The sequence below is a fragment of the Gymnoscopelus microlampas genome (genome assembly GCF_963454915.1).
Source record: "Gymnoscopelus microlampas genome assembly, chromosome: 7".
NCBI classification, from domain to species: domain Eukaryota; kingdom Metazoa; phylum Chordata; class Actinopteri; order Myctophiformes; family Myctophidae; genus Gymnoscopelus; species Gymnoscopelus microlampas.
Genome location: NC_139944.1, coordinates 13,407,281 through 13,431,843, shown reverse-complemented (window position 1 = coordinate 13,431,843; position 24,563 = coordinate 13,407,281). Strand labels below are relative to the sequence as shown.

General features: G+C 39.6%; 1 protein-coding gene across 3 annotated transcripts in view; it reads right to left on the bottom strand.

Annotated features, from left to right (window-relative positions):
* Positions 1-17,292, bottom strand: part of phf2 (PHD finger protein 2) — a 49,899-nt gene extending 32,607 nt beyond the window's left edge. For 2 of the 3 annotated variants that reach the window (XM_084062225.1, XM_084062227.1), the window contains exons 1-4: positions 16,708-17,292; positions 5,066-5,157; positions 4,793-4,907; positions 2,166-2,326 (exon numbers count right to left, since the gene is read on the bottom strand). In XM_084062225.1, coding sequence (XP_083918351.1) covers positions 2,166-2,326; positions 4,793-4,907; positions 5,066-5,157; positions 16,708-16,805 — 466 coding nt within the window. In that variant the 5' untranslated portion in view covers positions 16,806-17,292. The remainder of the gene's footprint in view (positions 1-2,165; positions 2,327-4,792; positions 4,908-5,065; positions 5,158-16,707) is intronic. The other variant, XM_084062226.1, reaches the window with a different exon arrangement.
* Between the last annotated feature and the right edge of the window lie 7,271 nt (positions 17,293-24,563).

Sequence of the window (24,563 nt, the reverse complement as noted above, 5' to 3'; positions counted from 1 at the left end):
AGAGTTGCTCGGTCAAATTTGTACTCAACAAATGTAAGCGTTCAAAAGTATGTGCTTTTAAAAATATTCAAGTGTTCAAAAGTACAAATTACAAAGCACATTTTCTCCCATACAAAATACTCGAGTAAAGCACAGATACTCGAGTAAATGTACTTTGTTACTGTCCACCACTGTTCATGTTCTCTGCCCTTTTGTTCAGAATGTAGTCAAGTGCTGCCCTCTACTGGCAGACTGATGCAACATCACCAGCTGAAAGGAATCTATCGAAGGCTGAGAACAAACAAAGCACGTTTAATGTCACTGAAATGCAAAATGAGGTAAAATAGACCATACAATGAACAACCACAGTGACAATATGAAAAAGGAGCTTTTTTTGTAGAGGAATCAAAGTAGTTAAGAACATTGGAATCATGTGGATTTGAGGATCAGAATCAAAATCAGTCAGAATCCGTTGTATTGTCACATCACAGGTCTACAGGTGTAAATCGGTGGGTGAGATTTGTCTTTGTGCAAGCTCCATTTTGTTCTTTTCCAGGAAAGAAAGGAACATGGGGTGGGGGGGGGGGGGTGTGGGGGGGACAGAGAGAGGGAGAGTAAGGAGAAAAAAAAACAGAAAAAGAAACAGGTCTAAGAGAGATATCTACATACAGATCCACATGGGAACAGCGTGCCTCCAATGTTGATCTCGGACATCTATGACATTGATTATGATGTCAGATACTGTATCTCTTAATGACATCATAGGATGTATATCTCAAAATGTGGGCACGGTTACAGCCTGGTCAAAGCCCCTTTGACTTCCATTCAGGGAAGGAATTTCAGGGAAGCCACGAAGGCCATGGCCGTCGTTGCCCCTCAGTTACTTAATGCTCCAGCTGACTGTACCACTTTCTCCTCTCTCTTTCTTGTCATGTAGACACCAGTGTCTCTTTCTTGTCATGTAGACACCAGTGTCTTTTGTTGAGATTCTGAATTCTGAACCCCCCATCTTTAAAAAAAAAAAATCCAGTAACTTTGATTGGTGGAGGGCTGAGCATAGATCAGATTGTAAATACCATTATTCATTTCCCTGCAGATAGTCTACATATTACATTTAAAATCATCCTGAACCCTTAAATTCAATTAATTCTTTCAATGGACTAATATCTTGTTTTATTTGATGGCCTTCCTGCCCTGGCATTTGGCCATTGGGCCCTAATACATGACAACACCAAAGGACAAGATGGCTTTAAGACTAAAATGACGAAATTCCAGGCCTGCTTCCATTATAAAATAAATATATAGATATTTCATATATTTCTTTGTATTGACTTTATAAGTAATTGCACCACTTGTACAAATATTTGATCGCTCTGCGGGAACGCACCTTGAGACAGGAGTCATGTTTGATTTAAATGAGTGTGTAGTGAAGCAGAGGACAACATATTAGTTGTGTTGTCACACACCTAATATGTAATAACCCTTTTCAGTACCAACCTTACCCTCTACATTCACATTCATCCTCATCAGTTCGCTTGTTGTTTTGGGTTTTCACATGAGTTCTGTTATACTCCCAGGGCTCTATTCTAGGCCCTACTAATGTTTTCCCTCTACACCAGGAATATTCGCCAAACACAGCCGATCTACAGCTTACATTGGCTGTTTTGGCCAAAGGTTCACCTCAGAATAGGGACGCTAGGGTTCAAGTTCGATATCCTGATTCCTACGACATTCATATTACGGCCCTTCATAGTGTGTGTGTGTGTATATACTGTATGTAAAAATGCATACTGTAGCAGTGGTGGAAGAAGTACTCAGATATTTTACTTAAGTAAAAGACCTAAAGTAGTAAAATATTTGAAAATAGCCGATCTACAAGCTCACAACGCGTCGCACCGCGACGCGCTGTGAGCTTGTAGATCGGCTATTTTCAAATAGCCTAGGTATAAAATAGGGCTAAAGTGGTTAATGTATGTTTCATAATATAATGATTTATATCTGCAAATTAACTAGTAACTAAAGTACAATATTTCCCTCTGAGATGTAGTGGAATAGAAGTAAAAGTATTGAAAATCAAAAATATTCCAGTAAAGTAAAAAGTAAAGTACAGTACTTGAGTAAATGTACTTAGTTACTTTACACCACTGTACTGTAGTGACAACTGGAAAAAAAAAAGAAACACATACCAACGTAGTTCTCCACGTCGCTGATGTAGAAGGTGGAGGCCGGCATGGACAGGCCCAGGCCGTCTTTCTTCAGAACCATGATGGGTTCGTTGAAGCCGTTCTCTTCCAGGTAATCCATGGACAGCTGGCTGCCGCTCAACTTCACCACCACGTCATCGGAACTGGAACACAACCAAAGTATGTCAATGCTAGACTTCTCTCACTTCCCTAAAACACCCTGGACAATAAGGGTGTTGGAAAAAAATCGATTCATGTAAGAATCGCGATTCTTATTATCAACAATTTTTTTTTGCTGGTTAAAGTTACAGGAGTTTTTACTCTATGGAGTTTGTGATATGAAATGCAAGCTTACCATAATCACAGTAAACATTATCATGTCTTCAGTCATATTCAAGGGCTTTTTTAAAACTAACTCCAGTCACTTTCAGTTCAGCACAGCTAAGGTGTGCGTGTCACTGTCCAGCTGATGCTCGTTTACACTTGTTAATGTTACTTGCATCAAAGCAATTATGTTGCGTTTCTGCATCAAATAGGACGACACCTAATCTAAGATTCCATCAAAGCCAAAAAGAAATTACACAACCCTCTCTGGTATTATATATTTTTTTGTTTGAGCTGTCGGAAATAACTAGAGTACACTTGGTTGTTAAAGTCCAGATGAAAACAATATAGTAATTTGGATTAAACTGATTGGGAATATTTTTTTGAGAATTTGATTTTGAATCGAATTGTGACCCCAAGAATCGAAATCGAATCGAATCATGCAATAGCAGACGATTCACAGCCCTACTGGACAACGACGCTCCACACATCCTAGACTATTCTCCCTCCTGGCTCCCAAATTGTGGAATAAACTCCCAATTGCAGTCATAAGTGCAGACTCAGGGCCCGCCTTTTATGCTCCTGTGAAGTTCGAATGGGGAGACGAAAGGTGTGGGGAGTGTCTGTGTTCTGCGGACATTACTACAGTACGCACTAAGCTAAGGGACTTCACTCATTCCACTAGTGCCTGAAGACACACCTCTTCAGACTCCACTTCACCCCCTAAGCACTTCACTCTCCTTGTATCCAGGGCCGTGTTTAAGCACAGGCAATGTAGGCACATGCCTATGTCTTGTCGGGGGGGGGGGGGGGAAATGCACCCATAAAAAAATTAAAAAACGTTTTTTTTTTGTTTGTTTTTTAAATAACATAAGCCTAACCTAACCCTAACCCTAAAACCGAAATAAAGTAACAAAGAAACCCCCAAAAACGGCCACAATCCGCGAAATAACCGCAAAATTTGCACGCATGTGCGCTGGGGGGGGGGCCCGAAAACTGTCCGTTGCCTAGGGCGCATTTTGACATTAACACACCCCTGCTTGTATCCCTTCTTGTCACCTGTCTTTTCCATCGATGCTAGCTTACCATACAAATATATCTTGGTAATTTGTTCTGGTGTTCTAGTTTTTTCTTGATCACAAATGAGAATGTTATTTAGATGTTGTTTAGCATGTTGTTTAAGCAGATGCTAGGTTCATTTTAAAAGTAACAGTGTAAAGGACCTTTACACTGTTGATCCACACACGTAAAATAAGAATATCATCTTTCATTCGTCATTGTTCATTAAATTAAATGTATTAAATTACAGAATTTGACAGTGTTCAATCAGCCTTGCAGAGGACATAGACAAGCAGTGCTATGGTGCCCTCTTGTGGGACGTTTGATGAAGTACAGAGCAGTAGTGTTGGCAGAGAAATGAAAGGTGCTGCAGGTCACTGGGTTCAACATCATATAGCTCTTGTTTTTCCAAGATTCTGGATTTGTTTCCACAAACTATGGCTCTGTTTCAGATAAGGTTCTTTGGGCCCTGCTCAGGAATTGGTACTCTATACTAACCATGGGTTATAGAGGGAACACAGAACTCATACTTTCAAAATGTTTCTAAAACACAGAAAATAGTTTTCATCTTTTTATTTTTATGGGATGGTTGTGGTTCTAATGGAAAAGTGAACCAGTGGTTCTCAACCTTTTCAGGCTGTGACCCCCAAAAACCATCCTTTTTGGGGACCCCCCATCCACCCTGATAAGCACTTGGAATTGTAGGAGTTGAGTCATTACATTTTCAGCTATTTTCACAATGTTTGCCTCTTTCTTATTATTATTTGACAATTTGGCCAATGTTTGTTTTGTACAGATTGTTGATTACTCTTGATGCAGTAATGGTCTTTTTTCCTTTATTTTTAATAAGTACTTAAATTGTCATCTGGGGACCCCCTAAAGTCATGTGGGGACCCACCTGGGGATCCTGACCCACAGGTTGAGAACCACTGAGGTAAACAATAAAACCATGACAGAAACTTCAAGGATTTCAAGGATTATGGAATATTTCAGGTTCTGGAAGGTAACCTGATTATTAGTTTTCACAATACTTCTTCCTACTCCTTTTTCGAACATGGAATATAATTTAAGGATGATGTTAAAATAACTTTGACGCTGTTTTTTATCTAATTGTTTACTTTTATTTCCTTTGTCTTTTTCTCATTTATATTTTTCATATGTTCGAAATAAATAAACAATTGAAATGAAATGATATGAACTTCTGGGTTAACCTTTTGCAGTCAAAACGAGCCACCAGACTCTCTTACCTGGGAAACGTCCGGCTGCGCAGCTCCTTTATGAACACCTGACTTCCATTCTGAACAGCTTTGATGTCTGTGCTTTGCCCCGTGTCATGCTTGTTCCAATTCTTCTTCTTTTTCACTGATGATGAAAACCGAAGAACAAAAGATGCTAGTGTACCGTTGACCCCACACACACACAACATATGATAAGGATGTGTGCATTCATACCACACACACACGCACGCGCACACACACACACACACACACACACGCACACACACTCTTTGGGTGACATACACTCACTTGTGGACTTTCCATGGGCCTTCTCACAGTTAGGACAGTGATAGATATCAATGTCCGGAGCATCATCCTCATCCACACCAACACAGCTGAAATTACAAGAAATAAATACAATGGCATTTTTATTTGACTAAGAATACATGTAGAGGAAATGTGGAGGAATGAGGTGAGACCAGAGCGTGAGCCACATCAACAGCCTCCTATCACAACAGTTAAACCACTTAAACCTCAGCATCCGCAGAAAATAGCAGGTCGGCAAGCTCACAACGCGTTGCAACGCAACGCGTTGTGAGCTTGTCGATCGGCTATTTTCTGCAAGAGCTTTACCCACAACAAAATGATAATAGAAAAGACGCTAGGGACTCTGGTCAACCATATAGGGTTTTTAAGTGGTTAAATACAAACACATAATACAAATATGACTGGCAGCATGCATTCACTTGTGCACACTCAATATTTATATATTAGCATTAGCCCCAGTAAGTAGGTTGGAGAGGCTTGTTGTCGGTATCAGTCTATTCCAACACCTACCATCAGCTCCCAGTACAGTACTTAACACACGACTTGCCGCATCCAAGCCATGGTCATATGTAAGGGGTCTTCAACAGGGGGTGCGGGACCCCGGCCTAGGGGGTCTTCTGAGTTACTATAGGGGGGCTGCCAAATATTTGTCTGATATAGGAACTTTTCTGTTGTTGTTGTTTCATTTTGTTTTTACATTGAATCCTAGCATTCCCTATTGTGGGGGGACATTTGCCGAAAATAGGCTGTGAGCTTGTAGATCTGCTATTTTTGGCCAGGAGATTTGGTGTAGAGGGAAAAAAGTATTGAGGGTTTAAGTGGTTAAATGTCTGAAAATACACTACCATGAATCCAAATGAATAGAAGATAATATGAATTATTCATTTTATATGCAACACAATTGTATACTGCTTAATCTCTCTCTCGGTTAAGGGGTCCTTGGCCTGAAAACATTGAAGACCCCTGGTCTAATGCATAGCAAATTGGGGTTCTTGAAATTAAACGGGGGCGAGAAGAACCAATGATCTAGAGAAATGTGATGTATTTACTGCTAACAGAAACACTAACACAAAATGAAGTCCTGACTGTAGACATGATTAACTCACAGGGGTGTGCAAAGTACATGCTGTAGTTACTCACAGGACTGGAATAAGCATTGATTGACTGTTTTGTTTTGTGCTAAAGTGATGGGCTTGCCCTGTTAAGAACAACAATAGTCAAGAAAGTCAACAGGCCAGACCTCCATGCTGTCTGACATAGAGCTGCCACAGCCACACGCACATTCTTTCCACTTGGGGGCGCTCCGACCAAACGCACTGTCCTGGGAGTTCCCCCCAGGCAGGGAGCTCTGTGTGTTTTCTTTTGGTTCCACTCCATTCCACACACACCCACACACACACACACACACACACACGTGCGCACACACGCACGCGGGTGCACGCACTCAAGCACGCACGCACGCCACGGCCTCCACTGTCAAAATAAAACAGAGGGCGGTGTCCAGCCTGCTCATGTTCACCATACTGAACCCAAAGCAGTGTACACACACTGTAGATACTAGCATTCTAATTCAATATGAACTGTACTGTTCATATTGAATTAGAATGCTAGTTGAGAAGCACTAATAGTGCTTCTCAGCGGGGGGACCCAAAAAGGTGTCCATTTAAGCCCTAATTCTAAAATAGCAAAAATCTACAAGCTCATAAAGTGTTTTATTGTGACACATTGCGGCTATTTTTGCAAAACAAATACATAGATAAATTAATAAATAATTTGAGCATATTGGCATATAATGACATGTCCAAAATAGGGACACCACGTTGAAAGTGGTTAATGTATGTATGGTTGCAGACAAGAACATGTGGCCTGGACTGCTGGCGTAGAGGTCCGGCCACCTAGGCTCCAATGTAGCCTGACAGCGCGTCGCGTGTTCGAGTTCCAATCCCGAGGTACTTTTACTTTACTGGCGTATTTCCAATTTTCAGTACTTTTACTCCACTACATCTCAGAGGCAAATATTCCACTACAATTATTTTAAAACTTTAGTTACTAGTTACTTTGCAGATATACATTATTACATTATAAAACATACATTAACCTCTTTAGCCCTATTTTATACCTTGGCTATTTGAAAATAGCCGATCTACAAGCTCACAAGCGGGGACCCCCAGCTTGTAGTTCTGCTATTTTCAAACATTTTAGTACTTTTACTTTTGGTACTTAGTATATTTTGATGCAAATACTTTTGTACTTTTACTCAAATAACATTTTTAACAGGCCTTTTACTTGTAACAGAGTATTTTTATATTGTGGTATTGCTATTTTTACCTAAGTAAAATATCTGAGTACTTCTTCCACCACTGTCTATAACCATATCTATAACTGCAACGCGATAAAAGTGAAGCTGACAAATTATCTTTTGTGCGGTTCTCTCTCCCGATTGGATTAAATGAAAAAAGCCGAGCTACAAGCTCACAATGCGACGTGTTGTGAGCTTGTAGATGTAGATCTCCAATTGTCAGCACGCGACAATTGGCGCACAACTAAGTATAGCCATGCATGTAGCCCTTAGGTCAGGAGCCTAACTCCTGCTTCTGTAGTGTACAGTAGCTTGATGTATAGCCTACAAGTACAACCCCTGGACAAAACGCTAGGATGTCACATGATGTACAACAGTGTGGTTCTCAAACTTTTTCCATGTCAAGGACCCCCGAATTGACACTTATTAGCCCGCGGACCCCCATTTGAAAAGATATGCCCAGGACCCCCATAAGAGAAGATTTGTACTGTTCTAGCAGTGATTTTCAACCATTTTAATTTCATTCCATTTGGTTCCATTTGTACACTCTCTGAGTTACAGACCCACAAGGGTGAATTTAGTTCCTAACTATCTATAATTTAGCTGGGGACCCCCTGGAACTCCCTCAAGGACCCCTGGGGTCCCCGGACCCCACTTTGAGAACCAACGATGCACAAGACAAGCAGGGAGGCATTAGGTACAGTACCATTTGGTATAACCCTGGCCGGGGATTGAACCACAACCTTAAACTCTCAGGGAGGACACTCTAACAACAAGGCCACTGTGTTTGAACGATACCAAGTATATAGCAGGCTATTATGTAACTTTTCCCTGTGTTTACATAAGAAAACAATAAATTAATTGTTTTACCCATCATTTCCCTCGATACCAGCTGTTATTATCAGCCACTGTAGCAGTGTGGTCAGTGGTGTTAACCTGCAGAAACACAATGCTCTCTCTCGCTGTATTTTGGAGTTTTCACTGTTTGCTTTGGTAGATGGGCATGATTTTGGCCTTTCTACCAAAACAGGTAGCTCAGTCAGTAGAGCTCTCGCCTTTGGACCATAAGGTCATGGGTTCGATTCCCTGGCACCGCCAACTCAGCGTAGCGCGGCTTGGGGCGTGGCAAGCCGTGCGGTAAGTACTGGGAGCTGATGGTAGGTGTGGCGCTCCACCTCAGCAATCCATCTCCCAGGGTTCTATCGCATTGTGACAGGAATAAACTCCCACGTTCTCGGCTGATGCCGACTATAAGCCACGTCGACCTATCTACTTTCTTACCAAAACAAACAGTGTAAACAGCAAAATACAGTGAGAGGGCAATGTGTTTCTGCAGGTAAACACCACCACACTGCTCCAGTTGCTGAACTGCTGGTATAGAGGGAAAGTATGGGTCATTGTATGTATTTATCAGTCATTTAGCTATGATCCCCTGTAACCCCCTCAAGGACCCCCAGGGGTCCCTGGCCTGGAACCCCACTTTCTACTGCCCTACAGCCTAACAATGCATTGATATTAAAATTTACTTTAAACTGTCATTTTCACTTTTGAATACTTTGAACTCCCCAGTTCAAATAGGATTATTTTTTGAGGGTCACAGCCTGAAGTATTTTTTTAAGCATGTACTTTTCAATACTTCTTTTTTTACTTTCACTTGTAATTGAGGAATATTTGACTCGCGTACTGGGGCCGATTACTTGTCTTAGACCATCATTGATTACAACCAGACGGTAAACAGGTGTTTTACTGGTAAACAAACATATTTCTTTCTTAATTTCTTTTTGTGTCTCTTGGACGCTCTAGATCTGCAATAAATTCCCACAACTTGGGGACCAACTGGCATCTTCCAAACACCTTCCTAGAGGCCATAAGAGACATTGTAACAGAGCACGTGTTCAGCTGCTGGCCTTAATTACATTTAATGCATATGAGAGCAGAGCAGGCCATCTATCACATCTGTACAGGAGACCTTCAGCTAACCTACACCATGATTCACTATGGCAAACACTCCTAACAATAATAGCACATGTTGGAGGAACACATAAAACATTTTCGCGGTGCAACAGTTAATCCATTCTAGAAACTGATTGACAATTTGATAAAATAATCGGTTTGGAATCGATCCCTATTTGAGGCATGATGTTATAGGCAAAACGTTAGGCAAAAATCGTATTAAAACGAAAGCATCTGTGTCATTTTTTGATTTTAGCGTTGGCTATTCAAAAATAGCTGATATACAAGCTCACAGAGCGAGCTTGAACATCTGCTATTTTTGAACATTTTAGAAAAATCTTGAAAGTGTTTTGAATCAGTTTGAATCATTTTGATTTTTTTTAACACAAATCTTCTCTTCTGCGGGTGGCGGATGGTTAATCATTTTTTAAATACATTTTACTTTATAAATCGAAAAATGTATCGATGGAATAATCGTTAAGAAAATAATGCTCAGTTGCGTAAAACGTTTGGTCAAGGTGTCAGCGGAGCATCTCTCCTTCTCATCCTAGAAGATGAATGCTGTCCTATAAATACTTCCTGATCACACAGGGAAGGTTACGGTATAGCTTATAGTATATGGCTTTATAGTTGTATAATTCGTTGCTGTCCGGCAGAAACCAATTAACTCCATTTTGACGCATTTACATTTGTTTCCATAAATCAGGGCCATTGAACACCCTTTACATCTGTGTGTTGGTAAAAAAAAATGTGAGCCAATGAAAAGCATTAAAAAGCACTTCTGACAAAACCAGCTAACTCCATTGGAACCTCAAATTTTCTGTTAAACCAGCGAAGTCCACCGGAGTTAGCTGGTTTTGCTGACTCCAGGCTCCACCCCCTTTTGACCTCCAACCTCATTATGAGCTTGGAGGTCCATTCAGCTGTTCTTATCAGTGATGAACAAAACCTCCTAACTCCATTTTTTTCTCAACAATTTCTTTTTTAACATTTTGTAGTTAGCTGGTTCCTGCCAGACAGCAGAGATATATACAGGTTTACAGTATAGCTTATAGTATATGGCTTTATAGTTTATATATACGTACAGTATATATACAGGTTTACAATAGCTTATAGTATATGGGTTTATAGCTCATATATACAGCTTTACAGTACAGCTTATAGTATATGGATTTATAGTTTGTACAGGTTTACACAGTTCCCACGCAACGTCTCTCTATCAGCAAACATAACAGGGGGCCACATGATGTATGACAACTATGCAGTGATGGATATTAACTAAGTACATTTACTCAGATACTGTACTTAAGTAATATATTGGATAAACAAGTGAAACTGGAAGTGATGATTCCAGTTTCACTTTCAACAAGTGAAAACGGAAGTAATGAAACAAAACAAATGAGCAGACAAAATTGGAAGTGGAACTGCTATGAAAGTAAAACTGAAGCTGATAAATCATCTTTGTGGGGTTCTCTCGAGTCCCGATTGGAAGTTGTTGGTATCCCGCAGTGGTCTAAAGCAACTAAGTACATTTACTCAAGTACTGTACTTAAGTACAATTTTGAGGTATTTTTACTTTACTGGAGTATTTCCAATTTTCAGTGCTTTTACTTCTACTCCACTACATCTCTGAGGCAAATATTGTACTTTTACTCCACTACAATTATTTGAAAACTTTAGTTACTAGTTACTTTGTGGATATAAAGTATTCATTATAAAACATCCATTTACCACTTTAGCCCCATTTCATATATAGGCTATTTGAAAATAGCCGATCTACAAGCTCGCAACGCGTCGCATCGCGACGCGTTGCAAGCTTGTAGATCTGCTATTTTCAAACATTGTAGTACTTTTAATTTTGGTACCTTAACTACATTTTTATACCAATACTTCTGTACTTTTACTCGAATAAATGTAGAACTCCGGACAATACTGCAGACATTGCAGTATTGATACTTTTACTGAAGTAAAACATTTGAATACGTTTTTTTCCACCACTGGTATCCCGACCTGATATAAAAATGAGAACAATAAAGGTAAAAGTAAACAATGAGTTTGATTTGGTGCAGCTCTGCAACGTGTGGCAGAGCTGCATGACGTAATGATTTGAACACAAACTGTGTGCTGGACGAAAGAGAGAAGGGGGGTCATGGTTAATCACACACTGGGGCCATGCATGCAATGCAGCGTGTTCACTGCAATGACACCGTTACAATGCAAAGGAAACATGAGCTACTATTATGCTGTCTTTACTTGTAAAGGACAATGACGCTAATGAAAGGGCCAGCAGAGGGAATTCCCTTTCCCCAAACGTTCCGCCGCGGAGAGACCCGGCACAAACTACTGCACTCTGTTCATGGATTTATAAAGCCCTGATTAGCACCCCTCTTCATTTCAAGGACGCCCCAGTTTTATATGAATGAAGGCACGGACCCCCCATTTGATATGATTTAATCTTCTTTCTTTCATCTCTGGGACCCTAATCTACAATGTAAAATCCTCAGTGTTAAAGGGGTATTTCACTTTAAACACTTCTGGGGTAATTTTAACATTTACTTGGGCTTTTGCGTGCATCCCAGACAGTTTTGAAGTTGCTTGATTCAATATTTAGATATTTGATATACATTTTATCAGTCACGCCCCCCTCCTATATAAACCCATTAAACTTCAAATTGTGTTTTCAATATGTCTAACATGGTTAAAATGGAGATTAAAGTTACAATGGGTAAATATAGGAGGGGGGCGTGTCTGATAAAATGAATATCAAATATCTAAATATTGACTCAAGCTACTTAAAAACTGTCTGGGGTGCACACAAACGCCAGAGTGGACGTTAAAAGGACCCCAGGTGTGTTTTAAAGAGATATACCCCTTTAATTCTCTGATAGTGTACAAATGGTACATTCTCATGGCTGAGTATACACGGAAGAGTCACAGACCCATAGGGTCCATTTGGTTCCTAACTATCAATCATTTAGCTGTGGTCCCACTGGAATCCCCTCAAGGACCCCAAGTTGAGAACCAGTGGTCTAAAGAAATGCTACCCTAATTTACCTAAAACTTGAAATCGTTTTGTTTTTTTCTCCCCTTTTTTTCATAGATTCAGGCTCCTGCCATGCTCCTGTAGTCCCTCCACTGAAGAATTAGCAACATCACACAGTCCAATCTGTATTTACAAGCACGACTAACTTTCATCTAAGGCTCAAAATCAGCAAGAATAAACACTTTAATTTATAACGTCACACCAATCTCAATCACAAACTAGTCTTTGAAACAGCACCTTAAGAATCAAGAGGAATCACTGTAACTGCTGCTACTTCTTTAGCCTCATGGCAGCGCCTTATGCACACACCTGCATATGATGCTAATGTTTCTAAAACAACATGTACACCTGCATTTGAAGCTAATGTTTGTAAAACAACATATTGTGCACACCCCCATCATGGTGCTAATGTTTGTTAAACAACATATTGTGCACACCTGCACATGATGCGAATGTTTCTAAAACAACGTGTACACACCTGCATATGATGCTAATGTTTCTAAAACAACGTGTACACACCTGCATATGATGCTAATGTTTCTAAATAGTATGCACACTAAATAAAATGTACACGCCTCCATATGATGCTAACGTTTCTAAATAGCATGCACATAAAATAACATGTACAAACCTGCATATGATGCCAACGTTCTAAACATCATGTACATGCTATCACATACACTATCACCATATGTCTTTATTTGTTCATTTTAACCTGCTTTCTGTCTATTTCCCTCCTGCTCTCTCTCACTCTACCCCTTCTCTTCTCAGGGAAAACGACAAAATGATGGAGTGTGCACGTAAAAGATAAAGAAATTCCACCCACTTCTTTACCCATGTACACCTGTGGTGTGACAAATAAAACTGATTGTGATCTAAATCAGCTGTCTACATTAATTGCAATGCAGTCTTAGTTCAGTGTTTGATTACTGTGTGATCGTATAGTTTACTGAGGCACTATACTGTCTCTCTGCATTTGAGGCATGTGTTTACCTTGCTGATTTTAAGTCACTCTGGTTAAGAGCAAAAATGTAAATTGATTTGAGTCAGTGTGTTGTCATAGTGCCATCAGCAGCTGACTAAAATAAATAAAAGCAAAATAAAACAAGGCTACACCGGATATTGTTGCGGTAACATTTTCCAATCCTCTTTTCCCCCCGGAGCTGTAACGGTTTGATATAAAACCAAAGGGGCAGGTTCAAATCCCCTCCCTTTCCTTCTTAGTAGTATAAAGGAAACAGCATGGTGGTGGGGGTGGGGGAGAGACAGTGGTAATAAACCATAAACCCATTGAGAACATTCAGACTATGCTGACACTAGCATCATCATACACTCACACTCTAGTCTAAACCACACAATGGAGCTGACACCATATTCACAACACTATGCTTGTCAACGTGGGACCAAATGGACCATTACGGGTCTGTAACATGAGTGCACACAATGGAACCAAATGGACCTGGTGCCATTTGTACACACTCTCTTAGTTAAATTAACATTGGACAGTGTAGTTTGGGGTCCCCTGAGATTTAAACCATTAAGACCGGGAACGCATCTGTGTCATTTTCTTTGGCTTTTCAAAAATAGCAGATATACAAGCTCATAGCGCGGCACCAAGTGCCGTGCTATGAGCTTGTAGATCTGCTTTGATTTTTGAAAAAAGAAATCGTGAAAATGTGTGCAAATCTTTGAATATAGTATATTCTACAAATGTCTTCTAAATCCTAACAGTTTTTTGAAAAAACGTATGTTGCTACAGTATATTAGCGGTGCTCCAACTTTTCCATCTCAAGGACCCCCATCTCAAAATAGTTGTTCCAGGGACCCCCAGAAGCACAGATCGGGGTTAAAAATGTTCGCTTTAAACATATATACATATATTCAAAGATTTGCACAGATTTTCACGATTTTTCAAAAATAGCAGATCTATGGGTTCCTCGCTACAAGCTTGTATATCTGCTATTTTTTGAATAGCCAAAGAAATCCAAAATGACACAGATGCTTTCCCGGTCTTAATGGGTTCCAAAAAAGTTGTATCAAATGGGGGTGCGTGGCCTAATGCCTATCAAACTGGGGGTCCTTGGAATTAAAAAAAAAAAAAGATTAAGAATCAGTGATTTACACACATACTGTCCTGGACAGATCAGTCATCTTTAGTGCATCTGTGTACAGTACACTACACTACATGAAGGAGGATGTAAAGTTTACAACACGTTTGAGAGGAGATGATGGGAGAGCAGAGCACTGATCCGTTTACTAAAGAGCTGGAGAGACAGGGGAGACCCCTGTTAAAAGAACTGTACAAACACTCTAGCAATGGTTACTATGAGAATATAATAGAGCTATTTAAGACTTAATTAAAAACAAAAAAATGAAATCACTTACAGTACCTTGAACTACACCCATTTAAAACTCAACTCACTTTCACACCTCACTAAATCTAAGCACACTGGTTCTGGACGGGATTTTGACGCATGACTTGAAAGCCTCTACATATTCACATCATATCAGACATGGGTAGATCTATTATAGACCCTACAGCGGCGTTTCTCAAAGTGGGGTCCGGGGACCACCAGGGGTCCTTGAGGGGGTTCCAGGGGGTCCCTATAGTTAAATGATTGATGATAGTTAGGAACCAAATGGACCCCGTGCAGGTCTGTAACTCTTGAGAGTGTATACAGATGGAACCAAATGGACCCATACGGGTCCATTTGGTTCCATCTGTATACGCTCTCAAGAGTTGCATTTATACTGAGGATTCTACGATCCAGACATGTATGAAAATCACATCAAATCGGGGTTGGTGGCCAAATGCATATCAAACTGGGGGTCCTTCAAATTTAAAAAGTTGGTGAATCACTGCCCTGGAGTATTGTTCCACATGTACAGTAGCCTATATACTGTACAGCAAGTTCTCTGAGTTAGGCCTACATAAACGCAGAAATACATTTTTGTTGTTTATTTACGGTTTTAGATTAACAATTTTAGAATGGCTTTGAACATCTGCGATACTTATTTTTACAAATTAATACTATATTTATTTCACCATTAATAATATTATTATCATCATCATCATCATAACATTGACAGCTATAATGCCATTTTGGACAAATAAATCACACTTTTTAGAGACCACATCCTGCAGTTTAGTTAAGAGGCAACTCATGTTTTAAAACAGTAACTAATACAGTAATAATGTAATTTAAATAAGCTCCCTCACTCTTTGGCTGATTCTGCGGTTTTGTTACACAGCTACAAGCATCAGGTTTTTTATTGAACTTTTAAGCATAGAAATGTACATATGTGTATTGTGTATAGGCTGCAATCTCGTAGTTAAATGAACAATCTTATAGTGTACATGGGGGAACAGCGAAGGGTTAATGTTCAGGCGCGTAAATACCGTTCAATGGTCGGAAATGCTTGTGTGTATGAAGCATCTAAGTTCAACAATGATCCGTTTGAGACGATCAACACTTGATATCACACTGTAATGACAGGCTAATAATAATGACCCTGGAGTAACGCGATCATAATTATAATCATAAAGCTAATATAATAACATAGATTGTGTCGGAGCTCATGGGGGTGATAGATGGCTAGGCTATGCATGGGTGACGCGACTGTCCCCACGGTAGATGTATTCAACACAATGAAACCAACGTGAAACATAAAACTATATCCACTAAAGTATGCTTTATCCTCACAGCTATATGGATATCGAACATGGGGCTATTGTCAGCCATAGCTGCTGGCAGCTAAGCTACACAGCTGGCCCCGCTCCCAACACATTGGATCGGTACTGGCTATGATATTTTTAAGTGTTCTTGGAACGTTGTGGTTGTAAATAAACGGAACCAAACGCAACATATGTTGGGCTATAACACGATCGGACGCATCAAATGCAGTCTCTGTGGACATGATGTCTCTTGTCAGACAGATCGTTGCTACATTGTAGCGATCCGTCCCGTTCACAACAATGATCCAATGATCCAACACACTCTCTCCACCACAATACGTTCCGATCGATGATCGCACCGGGCGTGCGATCCGATCGCTCTGCGATAATAAGGCAGTATTTTCATAATAATAATAATAATAATAATAATAAAAGGGGTGAAATCTTGTTTTAAGATAAATCGTCCTCATACACACAAGCCCTCAGCCAGCTCTGTGTGTTAGGCTATAAACTCCGCCTTCTTCTTCTTCAGGCGGCCTCGGTCTCCTAATGGAGCAACAAAGCTGTCAAACAGCCTGTTAATACGGGCGATATAACGGCGTTATTACGACGCAAAGCCCACCCGAGCCCACCAGAACCCCACTCACCTGCCGTGGAACCAGTCCTTGCAGGCGTCGCACTCGATCATGAACTGCGTTACGTCGTAAGGTAATCTGCAGATGCAATACACGGTCGCCATGTTCATGAACTAAAAAAACTAGGATCGGACGGAGACGGAGAGGGGCCACCACGGGCAGGCAGCAGGCTGCCTCACCGCCCGTCCTGAAACAATAATATACACAATATGAGGAGGATGAGGAGGGTGATGATGATGAGGGTCCGTCCCGACGCTGCTGGACATGCAGCCTTTTCTTCTTTCTTGTTCTTCTTTTTTAACGATAAATCCACAGGATCGTCTTCATCTCAGTCTTCATCACCCAGTCTCTCCGATCCTATAACCGACACACCGACCGAGGCGTCAGAGCAGAGCAGAGCAGAGCGCGGCGGAGCAGAGAGAGAGAGAGCACAGCGGACCCAGCGTTGCATTCACAAGAATAATCCCCGCTGGAGGAGCGAGGTCCTCCGATGCATTATTGTGTATGTGTCAGTGTTGTGTGTGTACGTACGTACGTACGTGTGTGTGTTTGTGTGTGTCAGTGCGCGCGCGCATGTGTGTGTGTGCGAGTACATGTGCCCCCTGGTGACTCTCTACGGCGGCGCTTGAAAACGCTCACGAGAAATAAACCATGAGAAGAGAAAATGTATCCTCGGTCGGTCTCTCGTTGTACTAAAAAAAAAAAAAAAAAAAAAGTTACGTCATAATATGCAAGACACCAAGTGGTCCTGAGATGTGATGAATGAATCCAGCTGATCACTATAATAATCACTGCAGTGATGATGTGCACTGATCTGGATTCATACAGGACGTTGAATTTAAATCTGTAAAATAAATACACAGGCTAGTATATAAATACGGTGTATATATATTAAAAAAACAACAACATATATATATATATATTATATATAATATATAAATATTAATAATAATAATAATATAAAAAAATATATATCAAAATACGGTAGGCATATATATATATATATATATATATATATATATATATATATATATATATATATATATATATATATATATATATATATATATACACACACACACACACACACACACACACACACACACACACACACACACACACACACACACACACACACACTTTTTGGGCTTTCTTTTTTATTTGTATTCATAGTCATACAGTAGAGACAGACAACTGAAACAGGGAGAGAGAGATGGGGAGAGACCTGCAGCAAAGATTGTCGGGAACGGGACTCGAACTCGCAATGCGCTGTCAAGCTACTTTGGAGCCTAGGTGCCCGGACCACTACGCTAGCAGTCCGGGCCGTAGTATTTTTATTTAAAAGGATACCTGGCTAATAAGCCAAATATGCCTTAATACATTATAATTGCACTCTAAAACTAAAATATATTTTTTAAAACACATTAAATATTGTATTTATTTTGGAAACAGTTTATCATTCACTCTATAGAGTAGAGAAGTCCTGACGTCACTCGTTCATCCCCAGGTTCGTAAAGTAATTTTGCTATGGAGAATAACATTGGGTCATCATAGAATCGTCTCATATAAGAATTGTGGTCCAAAAATAAACAAACTGTCTCGGCGATATTGTCAGGGAGGAGGTTCTGTATGATAGTCAGTCACTTATATTTGATACAGTCTGTTTCTGGCGAAAATGTAACTAATTCGGCGGAAGTAACATTATCGTTTTCTCACCGTCAGTTGATGCTTCATATCCATAAGAGTAAAACCGCCGGGGTCATTTGTTTATTTTTGGAACACAGTTCTTATTTGACGCGATATTAAATACGTCTATGGGGATTCAGAATGGGGGTGGAAAACCGCGAACCAGGTAGACAAACCTAGGATGTGTAAATTACATCAGACCTCGGTGCTCTATAGGGACAATGCCCGTCGCAAGTTGATGATGTCATTTGTCCATGTGTGGTCCTATGGAATTTTTGGAATGCTTGTGCAAAAAAAGAAAAACGTAATACTTCCTAAGGTTAATATGAGCCTCTAATCAATATTTTAAATATGTTTTTTTTTTGCACATGGATTCCATATATTCCATGGGCTAGACCAGACATGGGCAAATGACATCATCAACTTGCGACGGGCATTGTCCGTATTGAGTGAAAGATTAACCGTTTCTAAAATAAATAAATAAAATTAAGGTGTTTTTAATTTTATATTTTAGTTATAGACAATTATAATGTATTAATATTAGTCTTATTAGCCAGGGATCCTTTTAAAAATTAAACCCTTTTTAAAGCTTCCCCAGAAAACACTGATAGAATCTGCAGCCTTCATCATCACAAAAGGCTTTTTCAGGCTTTGTTTTTTAATATATAATATAATATTAACATAACATAATTATTAGGATATAAATTATCGTTTAAACCGATATATTATTTTGATATCGGTTCGATACCGATATTGCATTTTAAGGCCAACATCAGCCGATACGATATGATTCCTATGTTGGCCCTTAAAAGTTGTGTCCAAGATCTTTGTCAACCCCGTCAGATTTCTACAAAAACATGATTTAACTAGAAAAAGCGCAGGCACAGGTCTCCGCCAGGTCAGGTACGTTATTGTGGCCTCTTGGTGGCGCTATAATAGGCCAATGCGAAAGGGGTGTCATTTATTCTTAGGCTTTTCACGGCAATCAGACACTGCATTCATGATTTGAGGCTTTTGTTCCAAAAATGTGTTTTGCTAAGATTAGACCTGCTGGTGGCGCTATAACAGGCCAATGTGAAAAGGGTGCCATTTCTTCCTCGGCCTAGTGGGAATGTGCGTGTGAAATTTCACGGAAATCACAAGCTGCGTTCATGATTTGAGGCATTTTGTTCAAAATGGACCAATCCTGCAAACTTTGGAAGCCAACCTTAGCCAATGAGGATGGAATATGGAAAATCGGACAGATCCGTGTTGATCACATGACTATAGAGATAATGTGTGCCGATTTGCATGACGTTTGGATAAAATCTGTAGGAGTAAATGGGTTTTGCAAAAATCGGCCTCCTGGTGGCGCTATAAAAGGGCTATGTGAAAAACTTGGGGCAGAGGTTCTGAATTGGCAACCATGGAGTGTGTGTGCACAGTTTCGGAGCGAGCGGGCCAACGGCGTCGGAGATTAGCTGTTCACAGACGGACACACGGACGGACGGACACACACACACGGACGGACAGACGGGGGGTAAAACATACTCTCTCGCCATGCCTTCGGCCTGGCGGAGACAATTAGGCATAAATAGGCTTAGCTATATCCTAAGGTACCCTGTCTCACACCTTGGTTTAAAAAAAAAAGGCAGGCAAGCTGCTGAAGCTATTGCAAGCCTTCTATTTTTTATTTTGTTTTGGCTTTTTGCCTTTATTGATAGATTACAGTAGTCTGACAGGAAATGGGGAGAGAGATGGGGGGTGACACGCAGCAAAGGTCGTCGGAAGTCGAACCCGCGACACGCTGTCAGGCTGGCATTGCAGCCTAGGGTGCCTGGACCGCCACACTGCGGCCCAGGCCAGCCTTCTATTTTTTTGATAAATGCATTAATAATATTGCTATCAGATGTGTCTTAACCATTCAATTTCAACTTCGTAAGTCCTTCTAATAGTTCTAAATTCAAACTAAATACAAATTATGGTTTAAAAAGTGTAATTCTATTAGCATTAAGAGAACTCTGATTAATGTCGAAAAAATGTTTAATGAAAATATATATATATAACCTTTTGTCAACTGCGTCAGATGTCAACTCCGTCAGATATGTCATCTTATGGAGTTGACATCTAAACAAAAAATAACTGAGGTTGGCCCATTACATGGTTTAATAGTCAACACTTTGGTCTTTAAAATCCTTTTACAATCTGAGTTAGGTGGAAATGGATCAACTTACAAAATGTAATACCTATTTTAACTATTGTGTGATATTCCTGATCACCAATGAACAGATGAAAGGCTTTCTGGATTATGGGAAATGTTGATTAATGATCCTGATGTATAAGTAGAATGACTTGAACGTAAATATCAAAAACGGATTACTGGTTGACCGCTATAAAGTATTGTTTCACTATTCAAGATTGAATAACATTTGATTGTGATTTGATTGAAAGCAACAGCGGTCCATTTTAGGGTCAGTGTAAATCTGTTATGGACTAAAGGATCTTGCCCAGCACTACGTGAAGTTGAATTTGTGTTTTATTTTATGTGCTAATAAGACTAAGTCTTAATACCTTAAATATGTTATTTATTTTGGAAATAGGTCATCTTTTACTCAAGGGGGACAATGCCTGTCGAAAGTTGATGATGTCATTTGTCCATGTGCGGCCCAGCCCTATGGAATGTATGGAACGCATGTGCAAACTAAAAACCAACGTAATACTTCAAAGGTTAATATGAGATTCAAAACAATATTTTAAATACTAGTAGTTTTTATTAGCACATGCATTCCATAGGGCTGGACCACACATGGACAAATGACATCATCAACTTGCGACAGGTGTTGTCCCCCTTGATTAAAAAAAGGAACCATTTCCAAAATAAATAAAATATTTAAGGTGTTTTTAATTTGTTATTTTAATTATAGAGGGGAATTATAATGTATAATGTATAAGGCTTATTAGTTAACATTAGTTGTACAGTTAATTATCAATCAACAAATTGACAATTTGTAATGATCAACTAAATGATTAGTCTCATTAACCACTTTTTATACTTGAGTCGTACAACGGTGCTGCACAAAAAAAAGCGAAAATAGCCACCTACAAGCTTATAGCGTGTTGTGAACTTGTAGATTGTCTATTTTCTGGACATTACATTCTCTTTTTGTTTTTTGGGGGCTTTTTATGCCTTTCTTCAATAGGACAGTAGGCTGGCAGGAAATGGGGAGTGACATGCAGCAAAGGCCGTCAGGATCAGGACTCGAACCCACGACGCGCTGTCAGGCTACACTGAGCCTAGGTGCCTGGACCACTATGCCAGCGGTCCAGGCCTATTTCATAGTTTTAATTCAATTATTTAATTTTAATCGATTATTTTACAACCAAACCAATTAGTACGATTAAGGGTTGCACCCCTACTTACTGGTATTAGCCATTTGTTAAATTAGCAAATGGGCACTGTAAGAACGGAAGAAAAAAGATAACATGCATAATAAGCCGGCAAAAAAGGGAAGAGACAGTGCAAAAATGTATAGGATGGCTAATGCATGGCAAGAATGAAAAACACGTGGGTGTATTTTTTATTCTTCACATGCATTAGCCATACTATTAAAGACTTTTTAATTATTTTAAATTCCTTGGTCTCTTTCCTTTTTTGACATTTAATTTTGTCAACCGTTTGTACCAAAGAGCACCTTGTTAGGGATTTTTACTTTTCCAAACAGATGTGCTCCTTTCTCTCTTTCTTATGCATAAATAAACTATTGCACCATGCAGGTTTGTGTTGGTTGACACTGCAGTACTGAGTTCTAGATATGATTCAAGAAACCACGCTGATTGACAATTCTGACATGGACAATGTCAGAACTCAATCTAATGGCTTTTAAATCCATTTAGACCTGTGGCTGATTCTAAAAACGCCTTCTAAATCCTGACCTAAGTTTTCTGAAAAACTTCAAATATGTATTAAAAAATGACAAAGCATGTATATGTATATAGTACTGTACATAGCAACAAGAACCCCAAAAGGGGTTCCCGTCCTGAAAGGTATAGTTACAAATAGGGGTTCCTGCCCAAAATGGGTACACTGTTGACTCTTCATGTTCAGCATTGTTCACGGCTGTTCCTGCTGCTGTTTGTTATCAAACTCCTTCCACCTCCCCAGCCTCCTCCTCTGCCATCTAAGTTAGTGTATGATTCTGTGGACGGTATGATGTTATATCTGTGTATCTTAACTTATGTCTTTAAAGGGCTCAATATTTAAATGTTTGGTTCTGTGGATTGTGTGTTAATCTGTATATTAACTTATGCCTTTGAAGGGTTCTATGTTGATGCATAACTCTGCATCTTATGCTCTGCTTCTGGGGGGTTTGTGATCTCAGATTCTGTGTCATGCTTGCGCAGATAATCTGTAGTCACACATCCAAACTGAACGCAATAGCATTGCAATCAATGGTCATTCGTGTTTAACTGAAATAACGTACACGTGCCTCGTTTACTGACAGGGATGTCAGTTTTCTCTTTGTGAAGAGAAAACACAACATGCACATTTACTGTTGTAGCTTTCCTGTGTGGCTGTTCCTAACCCTGTACTAGGGCTGGGCAATTAACCGAAAATACAACTTAAAGGTAGGGTAAGTGATATTTTTTGGTTAAAACAAAAAGTATTTTGTTAAAAGGTTAAAATACTATATTCTGATAGTAATCATTGCTATAGAGTGTTTTGTCAGTAACAGATGTCTCCCTGTCTCTCCAGCTCTTTAAAGGCATTGTAGGGAACATTAAGCCTAAATTTAAAAAATATTTATATATATATATGTTTTGCATTTTTTCCCCTCTATCAGCCACTATATAATGATGCTGGGGTGTTTTCCTGCACTGAAACACAGGCCTCTTTCTGAAAACCCTATTTTCCCTATTGTTGTTGTTGTTGTTATATTTGTCCGGTAGGTAAGGAAGTCTATGGAAGTCTATGGAGGCATCACCCCCTGGTGGCCGGGAAACGAACTGCACAAACAATAACAATGCAGGGAAAATAGGGTTTTCAGAAAGAGTACTGTGTTTCAATGAAGGAAAACACCCCAGCATCATTATATAGTGGCTGATAGAGGGGGAAAAATGCAAAAAAAATATATATAAATATTGTTTAAATTTAGGCTTAATGTTCCCTACAATGCCTTTAATAAACAGAAAATACATTTTTCGGTAGGTGTCAAAATCTCAGCCAAATCAGGAGAAAGTACCCATTTTTAAGCTTAATTTGTATAGTGTTCCAGTTCCAATTTTGTCTGCTCATTTATTAGTGTCATCACTTCCAATTTCACTTGTTTAATCTGTATCCTGATTGAATTCTCTGTCCTGGTTGGATAAAATTGGAAATGAAACTGAAACTGAAACTGAACGAAAATGCATTTTCTGTTTAATAAAGAGGTGGAGAGACAAGGAGACTCCTAATACTGAAAAAACACTCTATAGCAATGAGTACTATCAGAATATAGATCTATTTAACAATTATTTTAACCAACGCAAATCACTTACCCTACCTTTAATGTTGCTCATGTAGGTTAATCAATGTTTTATTATTGACTAAATCAATTGGTCGGATTAACCACTTAAGCCCTGTATTATGTAGTAATTTGTTGTTCGCGACACATTGTAGATCTGCTATTTTCACTATTTGTTTAAATATTTGTTTAATTAATCGTAATCGAGGCAGAAGTTTGAATTAACCGTGATGTTAATTTGAAATCATACCTCCCAGCCTTAGCCTTACCATCCTCCATCCATCAGCCTCTACAGAAACAGGCTTTACTCTTCTGTAGGGAAGATGGCGGTGCTCAGGCCGTCTGCATTCAGTGCATTGAAGTGAGGATGAGTACGGAACATCTTGGAGTCAGTACTAAAGGCACGTTCAGGTTGGATGACAGCCCCGCTGTCGTCTTTCTCTCCGTGGACTTCCTGAGTCCACTTCCTCCCGGGTGCTTCTGTGTTTATTCCTACTAACAACAGCACTACATGTTTAGGGCAGTGGTGCTGACAGATTCTGGTGTTAGCAGAATCTGTCGAGAATACATTTTTGGTACAGATTACCTCATTTTCTACTCCTGAAAAGTAAATTGTTAATCCCAACTCTGTCGAACTTTCATGGGCGCATTAGTACTTTAACTAAAGTACAAATTTGACAGAGCAAATTTCACTTGTAGTAA